At 44.8% G+C, this 13,040-nt stretch overlaps 1 protein-coding gene across 4 annotated transcripts in view; it reads left to right on the top strand.

Annotated features, from left to right (window-relative positions):
- Positions 1–13,040, top strand: part of NUP214 (nucleoporin 214) — a 97,761-nt gene that overhangs the window by 2,372 nt on the left and 82,349 nt on the right. For all 4 annotated transcript variants that reach the window (XM_066255933.1, XM_066255931.1, XM_066255932.1 and 1 more), the window contains exons 2-9: positions 1,911–2,103; positions 3,552–3,703; positions 4,517–4,715; positions 5,369–5,439; positions 6,655–6,718; positions 7,109–7,212; positions 11,275–11,381; positions 12,036–12,102. In XM_066255933.1, coding sequence (XP_066112030.1) covers positions 1,911–2,103; positions 3,552–3,703; positions 4,517–4,715; positions 5,369–5,439; positions 6,655–6,718; positions 7,109–7,212; positions 11,275–11,381; positions 12,036–12,102 — 957 coding nt within the window. The remainder of the gene's footprint in view (positions 1–1,910; positions 2,104–3,551; positions 3,704–4,516; positions 4,716–5,368; positions 5,440–6,654; positions 6,719–7,108; positions 7,213–11,274; positions 11,382–12,035; positions 12,103–13,040) is intronic.

Genomic DNA, 13,040 nt, shown 5'->3' with positions numbered 1-13,040 from the left:
CAGACTTAGAAGATGGTCGTCTCCCTTGGAGTTAACTGAATTCAACAGAAGGGAGAGCACTCTTATGTCTCTTTTGTCCCACTGACCACTTTGGTGTGACCGAGACCCCAGTAGGGTATTTGGGATTATCAGGTTGAGAATTACCAAAAAGACTGAGAATTTTATTCTCCTGTATGAAACCTTACTATGTTCTCACCTGGAGAGCTATGTGGATTTCCGATCACCATACTCCGTTGAAAATGAAGAGTATTTTATTAATATCTTAGAAAACATGCGTTAAACATTGACTCCAAGAAAATTATTCCGTGGGGTGTGTTAGGGATCCTTTATGAAACATTCAGTGTCCAAAAGTGAAGGCTGAGAAAGGCTGTCTTTGGCTCTTCCACTTTGGCATGTAAGCCAAAGGGGATTTATGTTCTTTTCACAAAAACCTCAACTTAAAGATAAGTTTAGAATGGAAGAAAAAATACACCTTTTATAGTACAACTTAATATAGTGGTTGGTAAACTTACAGAACTCTTTTACCAAGAAGTTGAAAATTGTCTTTGAAAGCACATAGATAAATTCATAGAAGACTAGGCGAGTCAAGCAGTGACAGGCAGTTGGGGCAGGCTCCCAGGCCCAAAGGGGAATGAAAATGGAAAGAAATGAAAACTGGACCTAGGTGGGGGCTGGAGGTGGCTCTGGGTGTGGCAGGGGTGATGGTGCACTTGTGGGGAAGCAGTGTTGTGAGTTTCCCCAGGTGGATGGATCAAGTTACGCTGGCCTCATAGCCAGGGTTTTGGACTTGAGACTGTATGTCTTGAACACCATGAAATTGACCATATGTAACTTTTTGGTGGTGGAATTGTGTTTAACATTTAGTGCGGGTAAGTCAGTTCTTGGGATTTAGTTATCTTTCTGTGGTCATTATTTCCATACATATTTGCTGAGTACTGCACTGGATATTTGAACTTACAGTGTAATAGGGTGATGGTTTCAGTATTTGGCAATTTATTCAGCACTATTCTGAGTCATGAGACAATGCATACTGTGAAATAAGACAAGATTATAAATAATGAAGTGCAGCTTGTGTCATGGTTAAGATGATAAATTAGGAATTCAGGAAAGGAAAAGTTCTGTGTGAGCTGGATTAATCAAGGAAGACTTCATAAAATAATTATTAAAAATTTAATTCATTGAGCCTCACTGGTGGTGGTGCAGTGGATAGAGCATTGACCTGGGACACTGAGGTCCCAGGTTCAAAGCCCCAAGGTCACCAGCTTGAATGTGAGGGTTTCGGCTTGAGTGTGGGATCATTAACCTGATCCCATGGTCGCTGGCTTCAGCCCAAAGGTTGCTGGCTTGAGCAAAGGGTCACTGGCTTGGCTGAAGGCCCCCTCTCCCCACATATGCGAAGCAATCAATGAACAGCTAAAGTGCTACAGCTACGATTTGATGTTTCTCATCTCCCTTTCTGTCGCTATCTTGTGCGCTTTCTCTCTTTCTCTTCCTCTCTCTTGCTAAAAAAAAAAAAAATATATATTGAGTCCCTGCCCAGGTGGCTCAGTGAACAAAGCAACAACCCTGCATGCAGAGGTTGCAGAGTCGAGCCCCAATCAGGCCACGAAGAAAAGCAGTCAGTAAGTACACAGCTAAATGGAACAACTTAGTGGAACAATGCATTGATGCTTCTCTCTCTCTCAAATGTAAAAATTTTTAAATGTTTATTTCACTGAATAAATATTAGTAAGTACTGTGCCAAGTATCACAATCCTCATAGGAAGCTTAAAAATGACTAAGCCATGGTTCTTGGCCTCGGGGTAATATGTATTTTTGGTTGTACTGGAATTGGGTCTACTTAAGTGTGACAGACATGATTTAATTTCCCATTTCCCCTGAATTGATCTTGTTTTGATCTCTCACAACAGGATTTTCAGTTTAGAACCCTGAGGAAGGTGAGAATCTTTGACTCCCCCGAAGAGCTGCCCAAGGAACGCTCCAGTCTGCTTGTTGTGTCCAACAAGTATGGCCTTGTCTTTGCTGGTGGAGCCAGCGGGTTGCAGATTTTTCCTACTAAAAATCTTCTTATTCAAAATAAACCTGGAGACACCGATAAGATAGGTAAGTGACTTGCTTTGTGTTGAGTAGTAGAGAGAGGACTGCACTGAAGTGCTAATGTCGTTTCTTCCCAAGAAATCATTCTAAGACTCAGAGGAACACTGTTGCTAGTCCTCAGGTTGAGCCCCAAGAATAAGTTCTAGGTCAGATGTTGGAAGCCTTTCTGGTTCTGTATAGTCTTTGTGTGTCTCCTTAGGTGTGGTGTTCCTCTGAGCTCAGGAAAGAAGAATTTACCATCCTGCCATGCGTTTCATTTTGCTCAGTTGAGCCCGGGTTCTGGCTTTCTTGGAGAAGGGTTTTGCTGCATGGCTTTTTTGTTGGCACAACAGTTCTATCCAAAGAAATGGGGGGGGGGGGGTGAATGAAACTTATAAGAAATAATATAGTTGGTCTTCCTCCACAGTTTCTGGTCACAGGTCCCACAACTCTTGGAATTTCCTAAGTGTTGCGCAGTGAGGGGGGGGTGTTGTTATGTTAATGATAATTTTGGAAAGCTCCTAAGGGTGGGGGTTGATTGCCAGTGGAACCAACCTTGTGATTAGAGGTTTGAACTCTCAGTTCACTGTCCCCCCCAAGGTTGAGCTAATCACCAGTGGTTGGTGATTTAATCAGTCATGCCAGTGTAATGAGACCCTCATAAAATCATAAAGCACCAGGAGGATGGTTTGCAGTGTTTCCGGGTTAGTGAACGTGCGGAGATGCAGAGAGAGCTGCGAGCGGAGAGCGCACGGGAGCTCCACAGGCATCCGCAGGCATGGCCTTGGAGCAGTTCCATCGGGCTGTGTCAGCGTCGTCTGCTATAATACACCGCTGAGCCAGTCGGCAACGTGCAGTGTTTCTCTGAGTTCTTTGAACAGTTCTGACAAATCAGTTAAGTCCAAGGAAGGGGTTGTGGGAGCTTTTGATTTATAACCAGTTGGTCAAGAAGTACAGGTAACAACGTGGACTTGCGGTTGGCATTCTGAGTCAGAAGGGTTTGTTGAAACCTCCAGTCCGCAGCCAGTTGGTCACAAACAGAGACCCTGAGCTTGCATTTAGGCTTAAAGAGTGTGTCGGGGGCGGAGCAGTCCTAGAGGACTGAACCCTTAACCTGTGGACTCTAATGCGATCCTTAGGTAAGTAGTGTCAGAATTGAATTGGTTTCTCAGATACCTGAAAATTGTTTGTTGGTGTGGGAAGACCCCCCCATGTTGGAATTGGGTCCGGAACCCACTTTGAGGACATTGTTTTCAACAAGGAGGATAGCCACAGTTAATTTCCCCAACTTGTATGAGGAAGAATTCCTGGGACATATCTGAGAAAACTAAGATTTATCGCCATGAGTAGATATCAGGGCTTCTTCATGCGTTTATGTAGATGCAAAAATTTTTCACATAGGCCTAGATAAAGGGGTTGTGACGCATGCTTAGAACATTCCATTTTTTGCTTTGTCTTTTTTTATGTTTTAATAGTTGATAAAGTTCAAGGCTTGCTAGTTCCTATGAAGTTCCCCGTACATCACCTGGCCCTGAGTTGTGACAACCTCACACTCTCTGTGTGCATGATGTCCAGTGACTATGGTTCCGTTATCGCTTTTTTTGATGTTCGCACATTCTCAAATGAGGTAAGCTACTGGCAACTCTTATGTCAACATGGGACCTAAGATTTCCTGGTATTGAATCATAACCTAGACATTCTTAGTTGACCCTTGAAGTCATTTTCAGATCAAAATAGGGATTTAAAAAATGTCTTGAGTTATAGAATCATAGATCTGTAAGGTAGAAGGGACTTTAAGAAATACTTTCATAATAAGACCTGCCCCAGTATTATCATTTCTCATTTACATATGAGACAGTGAAAGCCTAGGGCTCTTCTGGTGACTTGCCCGAGATCATAGAGTTAATGGATGTCGAAGTTACATCGTGGGTCTCTGTCTTCCTGATGCAGTGTTCTTCCATTCCCAGCAGTTTGGTAAAAATAATAATATTGAGTGTTCATGCCGACTGTTGCCAGGCCCTGCACTGGTGCTCTGCACGCCTTGTCTGTGCCTGCCAAGGCTGTGCCCACTACGTACTGTTGTCTTCACATTACAGATGGAGAAACAGGCCCAGAGAGTTCAAGTAACTGTCCCAGGGCCCATTGCTATTAAGCAGAGCCCCGATTTTAACCTAGTGTCTGCTCTTCATCGATTGTTTTTCATTTGTTTGTCCTCTGCTGGGAGTCCCTCCAGTGTGTTAGAATGGTGGATTGCCATTTTCCAAGTTGTGTTGAAATTGTAAGAAAGCGCTAATTGTGTAGAGCTAAAAGTTTTTTTCCTCACGTTCATGAAGAAAAGTGAACTGTAATTTGAGAAAACTGATATAATCAGTAATTTTCTTTGACTATTAAATATCTGTGTATTAATTTACTTTCTGTTTGGGGGCATTTGTTTTAAAAGGCTAAACAGCAGAAACGCCCATTTGCCTATCATAAGCTTTTGAAAGATGCAGGAGGCATGGTGATCGACATGAAGTGGAACCCCACCGTCCCCTCCATGGTGGCGATGTGTCTGGCTGATGGCAGCCTTGCTGTCCTACAAGTCACAGAAGCAGTGAAAGTGTGTGCAACACTTCCTTCCACAGTGGCGGTGACGTCTGGTGGGTGATGAGCACTTTCCCTTTGTACATACATAATGCTGATCTATTTAAACATTAATTTCTGGAAATAAAAGCAAATGGGTTTTTTGGTATATTTGTTAGTATTTGGTAGAAGTGGAGAGCATATTTAATTCCAGAGTTAACATCCTTGAAGCCGGACAGTAGATATGATTTAGCTTTAATGTACTCGAGTTTTCTGGAGAAAGAAATATTTTGGTACTGCTAGTCTAGAACTGTGTTTTTGAGAATAATTGTTTCTGTATCTAAATTTGTTGTGCTCTGAAAGTCATTTGTACCTTTTGGGGGAAAAGCATCAGAAGTATAAAATAGGAAAAAGACAACGATTTCTCGATATTTGAAACCATCTCTGGTCCCTTGTCTTATCTGAAGACAGCAGAGCTGCTCCTCTCCAGCTTTCTGGGCAGCACTCCAGGAAGGAGCGTGTTCAGTGGTCCGTTCGGGCCGGTGATATACCCAACGGCTTGTGTTGTCAAGGGGATCTTTTATTCCCTTTGCCGAGTAAGGACGGTCCTGAGTCCTCCACGGACGGAGAGAACCAGAGCTAGTGAGGATGTTGCTGTCTGGGTACGGCTCTCACCGGTTTGCTCCCCTTTCTTCAGTGTTTAATTGCTGGCATTCTCCTCTCTGCGCAGTGTGCTGGAGCCCCAAAGGGAAGCAGCTGGCAGTGGGCAAGCAGAATGGGACTGTGGTTCAGTATCTCCCCGTAAGTCTTGCTTCGGGTTTCAGAACTGTTCTCAGGGAAGTTACCCGCTGGTTTGAGGGTGGCTTGGGGATATCTTTGGTGGTTTTGTCTATGAAAATGTTATTTATTCTTATTGCAACAAATTCCTCGGTACACAAGTGAATGCAGAAAAGAGTAGAACTCCTTCCCTTCCTTCCCGTGGTCCAGCGTCCGGGGCGCCCTCTGTTCTGTGCAGTGGAGCCCTCCAGACTCTTGGAGATGCTCACACAGTTGTCTCTGTGTGCGTGCATTGTTTGTTTTCCTTTTTACATAAAATGCTACCGTATTCTATACATGGTTCCCCAACTTCATGTTCCCATAGAAACAGAGCTTAGGGGGAAAGGGAGTGGGGGAAAGGCACAGTCCCTGCAGGTTAAAGCAGTGTGTGTCCTCCAGCTGAGTCCATCTTCAAGGTCCCGTTTCTCTAACTGCAGGCCACACAGACAGTGGAGTCTTATGTTGTTGCGTGTTCCGTGTCATCCTGCCCCTGTAGTTTCCTGAGACAGTGTTCACAAATATTCTTCAGTATTAGTTGACAGACAGCCCATATGTCTGGTCAGGCCTGGATGGGAAGGAGGGTTCACAGGCGATGCCAGGACCCGTTCTGGTACCTGTAGCACCTGGAGATACTGTTCTCTGTGGGGCTGCCGAGCAGAGAATGAGACGATACAGGTTTGAGGTTAAGTTCTGTTATTTGTTATAGCAAAAAGTTATGTGACATTTAGTCCATATTTTAGGGCATTAGCCTGTAAAAAAGATAATGCAATGGGTTTAATTTTATTGGTGTGCTGTTTGCCTTTATAAAAAAAAATCCAAGAGTATATTTGGAGTCCTTTTTCTAACTCATTACATGTAGTCACTTCATTCTTTTCAGTGGCTGCATAGCAGTCCACTGTGTGGACATGCTTTAGTCTGTTCTTCTGCTCCATTACTGTTGGCTGGCTGTCGGGATGAGCACCTTTGCTCCTATAGATAGGGCCGCACTGAGCATCCCACGACTACATCTGAGCCCGGTGGTGTGAGTGTTTCTGTAGGTAGAGGTCGAGGTCGCCATCTACCCTTCTCTGTGTTCAGGCTCCCTTCTGGGGAAGGGAGACTTAGCTGGCTTCTAGGAGAGTATCTTGAATTTGACACTTTTGTTGGTTTAGGGTTTCTTTCATTTGACACTAATTTTTTTTTTTTCCAAATCTCTTTCAGACTTTGCAGGAAAAAAAAGTCATTCCTTGTCCTCCATTTTATGAGTCAGATCATCCTGTCAGAGGTAACACATCAGCGTTTTTTATTGAGTTGACCTTCAGTAGGGTGCTGTCTGTGTGACAGAAATTTCAAATCATGTGACATACTGATGTACCCACTCAGGAGTGTCGGTGCGTCCCGCATGAATACCCTCATCATGTCGGTTAGGTGACTAAGTCTCATGGTAGATGGCATTAACTGAATCCTGATTTGTTTTGTCAGAATTCTTCATAATTTTCCCTGATTATAATCCACCAGAAAAAATAAATACTACTTTGGGATAAATTTGGGCTTCTGATCAGTGAAATCTGGACCTTGATTAAAGCTATAGTAGGATTTTTTAATCCATAAGATATGAAATTTATAACATTGGGGCTATTTTAAACAAGGTGCTCTATTAGGATGTGTCTTTCAGTCCTAGATGTGCTGTGGATCGGGACGTATGTCTTCACAATCGTGTACGCCGCTGCGGATGGGACCTTGGAGACTTCTCCTGATGTGGTGATGGCTCTGCTCCCGGTGCGTGTGAGAAAAGGACGTCTCTGTTTTTTTGAGAATTATAGACGTCTTGAGAGAGTTAGAGGCTTGGGCTTCAGTTTCCTTTTCTTACTTGTAGTGAAGGTGCAACCTCATGTGTATGATTGCCACAGTGCACCTTTGGCCTGGGGACCAAAGTCACGTTACTGAGCCAGACAAGGGTCCGCTCACCCATTGCTCAGCAAAGCCAAACACTGAACGTGGAGGCTTGTCCTGGAGAAATTAAAGCCACTTTATCTATAGGTCACCTGCAAGGAGAATGGCTTCAAACCTGAACTCCCTCATGGCTTTTGTTTTGTTTTGTATTTTTCTGAAGTGAGAAACAGGGTGGAGGGGGCAGACAGACAGACTCCTGCATGTGCCCAACTGGGATCCACCCAACATGCCCACCAGGGGGTAGTGCTTGGCCCCTCTGGGGTATTGCTCCGTTGCAACCAGAGCCATTCTAGCACCGGAGGCAGAGGCCATGGAGCCAGCCTCAGCGCCCAGGCCAACTTTGCTCCAATGGAGCCTTGGCTGCAGGAGGGGAAGAGAGACAGAGAGAAAAGAGAGGGGGAGGGGTGGAGAAGCAGATGGGCGCTTTTCCTGTGTTCCCTGACCAGGAATCAAACCCGGGACTTCCACACACTGGGTTGATGCTCTACCACTGAGCCAACCGGCCAGGTCCCCTCATGGCTTTTAATCAGGGTGTTTAAAGGCAAAGATTGAGGGTAAGGAGTTAGAGGAAACAGAAGCTCTGGCCATGCAGGTTCTGATTGGAGAGTTTTGAACTTGGCCATCTGTGGTAAGACATGGTAAGGGGCTTCAGCCCTGGGGCTTCCTGCATAGCAGACACTTTGCTGCTGAAAGGGTTCTAGTCTTCAGGTTCCAGAGTTCAGGTTCTGATCGTGTTTTGGTCCTTTGGTTCCATGGGGGTTGGGGGGAGGGTGAAACCTTGGTTCCAGGTGCAGCTGGAGGTAGTGTCCTCTTGCACACATCTCGCTGCATGACTTAAAGTTAGTCTGTTGTCTCTGAAAGGCAGCTTGGTATCTTGTTAGAAGCAGGAAAGGACCATTCGAGGTGCTTCTGCAGTTACAATATGGGTTCCGCTAGGAGCACGTTCTATTATAAGGTGAAAAAACTCGTCAAACTTGCTTTTGCTTAAGCTGTAAACTGAGTAGATGTTAACCTGATTCGGCATTTTAGATAAGGAAGAAAATATCTTGAATTTTAAAATGGTTTCACTTAGTTATTCATCATCAGCTGTGTGTTAGATGCCTGCAGTGTGTTAGTCCCTGCTTTAAAGCTGAGAATGCAGCATCCTTGCTTTTGTGGATGTCACAATGTAATGGATGTGCCAGTCAAAAGGTAAGTGTAGGACCCAGGAATGATAAGGATGATGAGGGAAGTAGAGCAGGGTGAGGGACGGGGTGAGCGATGACCGGGGTGCCCCTGAGATTGGTGCTCGAGCACAGACTTTGAGACAGAGCCGTGTGAGCAGAGAGCCAAATGACGTGAGGGAGGGAAGTGTTTTGAAGACAGAAGAACGTTAGTATCTACAAAGTCTTCCTAAATTGCAATGCCACTTTAAAAAAACAGATGAGGCAAAACTTATATTTCCAAATCATGTTAACTTTAAAAGTTCAGAACACCATTTGAAAATACATGAGTAAATATCGAAATATAATAAGCATTGGAGTTATACTCTCTTTTACAACCATGTTTTACTTAGTAAATTGCAAACAACTTTCTGTGTCAAGTAAAATCTGATTTGGCTTTAAAAAGCTTTATTTAGCTCTGTTTTTAACTCTTTTGGTTGGGTTGCTGATCCATTTGAATTTTAAAATATGTTTATGACATGCCCCTCTTAACCACAGGTCTGTGTTCTGAGAAACACATCATGCAACATCACAGAGTCTGCACAGACCCAGACCCAGGTGATGTAGCCTCCTGCACACCTAGCCTGTGTGGTATAGCCTGTTGCTCTTCTGTGGTTTTGGCTAAGACATCCTGTATTAAAAGACATTAACAGGAGAAATACAAAAATTTAATAAATTTCCTGTGTACGTGGGAGAGACGCAGGAAAACTGAATAATTGGCTAGAATGGCGGAAGCCACCACCTTAAATACCAACTTAAGCTGAAGGCAAAGGGGGATGTTGGGTGTGTGGGGAGTCAGTTATGGGAGGTGACGAGGGGAAGCACGGGAACAGCAGGAGGTCGTGAGGCAGATTTATGTGGTTGTCTTCTGCATGGTAAGTTTCTAGAGATGAGGTCCTGTCCCTTTTCCTGCACAGAACCACCCTTTCTTTTTTTTTTTTTTTTTTTTTTTTTTTTCTTTTCATTTTTCTGAAGCTGGAAACGGGGAGAGACAGTCAGACAGACTCCCGCATGCGCCCGACCGGGATCCACCCGGCACGCCCACCAGGGGCGACGCTCTGCCCACCAGGGGGCGATGCTCTGCCCATCCTGGGCGTCGCCATATTGCGACCAGAGCCACTCTAGCGCCTGAGGCAGAGGCCATAGAGCCATCCCCAGCGCCCGGGCCATCTGTGCTCCAATGGAGCCTTAGCTGCGGGAGGGGAAGAGAGAGACAGAGAGGAAAGTGCGGCGGAGGGGTGGAGAAGCAAATGGGCGCTTCTCCTGTGTGCCCTGGCCGGGAATCCAGAACCACCCTTTCAAGTGGACATTTTCCTTATAAATATTTTACAAAGGTTGACTTTGCTTAGTTTTCAGAGCTTCTTCCATGTCTGCTCTTTCTTAAAACTAGCTCAAAATAATCGTTATGTCCAGTAGACATTTTGGGCTAACAAACTCTGTTCCCCTACAGCTCCTAGGTTACAACTTGTATAGCATGTCACTGTACGGAATACTGTAAGCAGGTGTAACCCAGTGGTATTTGTGTAAACGTTGCACTACAGTTTTATGATGGCCAAGATGTCAGGGCTACAACATCACTAGTCGATAGAAGTTTTACGGCTTTTTTGTACTCTTATGGGACCACTGTTGTATGTTTGATCTGTTGACCGAAATCCCATCATGCAACTCATGAATATGTTCCTTATTTCAAAATGTCATTAAGATTTTCTATTCCTGGCATAATAACACTAGCATGTATTTATTGAGGATTAACATTCCTCGTACTGTGCTAGCAGCTTTGTTATATGTATCGTTTGGTTTCACACAACAGCCTTTGATGTAGTTTTAGTAGCTGCATTATACCCATGAGAAAACTGCGTGTCAGGGAGGCGGAGGAACTTGTCCGTGCCTGTCCCAACGGCCTGGGGGCGACAGGCAGTTTGAAATCAGTTTGGTTGATGGCCATAATTCCTGTTCTTTTTTTTTTTTTTTTCATTTTTCTGAAGCTGGAAACAGGGAGAGACAGTCAGACAGACTCCCGCATGCGCCCGACCGGGATCCACCCGGCACGCCCACCAGGGGTGATGCTCTGCCCCTCCTGGGCGTCGCCATGTTGCGACCAGAGCCACTCTAGCGCCTGAGGCCATCTTTGCTCCAATGGAGCCTTGGCTGCGGGAGGGGAAGAGAGAGACAGAGAGGAAAGTGCAGCGGAGGGGTGGAGAAGCAAATGGGCGCTTCTCCTGTGTGCCCTGGCCGGGAATCGAACCTGGGTCCTCCGCACGCTAGGCCATTCCTGTTCTTTTTTTTCTTTTTTTTTTAATTTATTTTTTTTTAATTTATTTATTCATTTTTAGAGAGGAGAGAGACAGAGAGGGAGAGAGAGGAGAGAGAGACAGAAAGAGAGAAGGGGGAGGAGCTAGAAGCATCAACTCCCATATGTGCCTTGACCAGGCAAGCCCAGGGTTTCGAACCGGCAACCTCAGCATTTCCAGGTCGACGCTTTATCCACTGCGCCACCACAGGTCAGGCGCCATTCCTGTTCTTTATACTGCTCGATGCTGCCTTTATATCACATCCACATGTTTGGACACAGACTTTTTGAGTGAATTTTTCTCATAACACTTAAATGATTTTCTCGTTTTGAGGTTATTAGCTGCATAGGATTAAAGATCATGAACTGCGTTTTTTCTCGTTCTGGTCATCGTAGAAGAAAGAAGAGAAGCACCCAGAGGTGTTCGTGAACTTCATGGAGCCCTGCTACAGCTGCTGCACGGAGAGGCAGCACCACTACTATCTCAGTTACATCGAAGACTGGTGAGCCGAGCGCCGGGCGGGGTCCACCCCCGCTGTCCACTCACACCAGCGGCGTTTTTCCGGTTTTCAAATGTTTTCTATAAGAAAGGCAATGGAGGCTCGAGGTGCCGTGAACATATGTTCAGCTGACGCTGATCGTGCCTTTCTGGCTACTTCTTTAGTTCCCCAGCCTTGAATTATTTAGCTTAAATATGTGCTAATCTTAAAAATCCCTTTTCTTAATAACCCCAGTGACCATTTATGAAAATACTGATAAATTTAAGGAATGTATTAAAAGTTACATATACTCATGTATAGCAGGAGTTCCCCTCTGATAGATGACTTGAAGCAAAGCTCCTATTCCTCTGACTAGAGTAATCTGTGTGTAGGGTAGGATATTTACTATATGGGAAATTCTGACTTGATTCATTCGTGTCTGTCCTGTGTCTTAAGTCGGTGGGCAGTTAACTATAAGTCTCTAGGGCTTTGTCCTGTGAACTAAAGAGTTAAGTTTTACATCTGAAAATCTTTTCGCCTTTCTCCAATCATATAGAAAACTTACCTTTCTCCTTGGCAACTCAAGGCAGTCCTAATAGATACTTCCACAGACTTTGAGTCAAGTTAGAAGTGTTGCTGTGTTTGAATTTAATGGTTTCCTGGTTTTATTCTTTGAAGGGATTTAGTGTTGGTGGCATCTGCAGCTTCGCCAGAAGTTAGCATCCTCGCTCGACAGAGCGACCAGGTAAGTTCCTCTCTGATCATTTTTATGGGAAACTTCTGAGAAAGAGTTTGGAGGGAGTTACCTGAATGGTTAAGAATTAGACGAGGTGGCCTGACCTGTGGTGGCGCAGTGGATAAAGCGTCGACCTGGAAATGCTGAGGTCGCTGGTTCAAAACCCTGGGCTTGCCTGGTCAAGGCACATATGGGAGTTGATGCTTCCAGCTCCTCCCCCCTTCTCTCTCTCTGTCTCTCTCTCTGTCTCTCTCTCTCTGTCTGTCTCTCCCTCTCCTCTCTAAAATGAATAAATAAAAATAAATAAATAAAAGAATTAGACGAGGTAACATCCCTTTCATGAGGTCCTGCGTGAGAGCAACGCTTAAATGACCTAGTGTCTTGGACCAGATGGCTTCGCTGTTGTGCTGAGCAAACACAGGTGTCAGCATTAGCAGTTCTTCAGTGTCATCAAAAGCACTTCTGGCCTGACCAGGCGGTGGCACAGTAGATAGAGCATCGAACTGGGATGCAAAGGACCCAGGTTCGAGACCCCGAGGTCGCCAGCTTGAGCGCGGGCTCATTTGGTTTGAGCAAAAGCCCACCAGCTTGAACCCAAGGTCGCTGGCTTAAGCAAGGGGTTACTCGGTCTGCTGAAGGCCCACGGTCAGGGCACATATGAGAAAGCAATCAATGAACAACTAAGGTGTTGCAACGCGCAATGAAAATCTAATGATTGATGCTTCTCATCTCTCTTCGTTCCTGTCTGTCTGTCCCTGTCTATCCCTCTCTCTGACTCAATCTCTGTCTCTATAAAAAATAAATTAATTAATTAAATTTAAAATAAAAAACTTCTGTTCCTTCGCAGTCATCCATGGCCTGTGGGTTACACATACTATGTGTTTACCTCTGACAAGTGTGGGCCTGGATGTGTAAAGGCTTTTCCTGCCTTGCTCTGTTTTATGATT

This window comes from Saccopteryx bilineata, chromosome 2 (genome assembly GCF_036850765.1).
Source record: "Saccopteryx bilineata isolate mSacBil1 chromosome 2, mSacBil1_pri_phased_curated, whole genome shotgun sequence".
NCBI classification, from domain to species: domain Eukaryota; kingdom Metazoa; phylum Chordata; class Mammalia; order Chiroptera; family Emballonuridae; genus Saccopteryx; species Saccopteryx bilineata.
The sequence above is the reverse complement of the archived record's forward strand: the minus strand, read 5'-3'. Positions and strand labels throughout refer to the sequence as shown.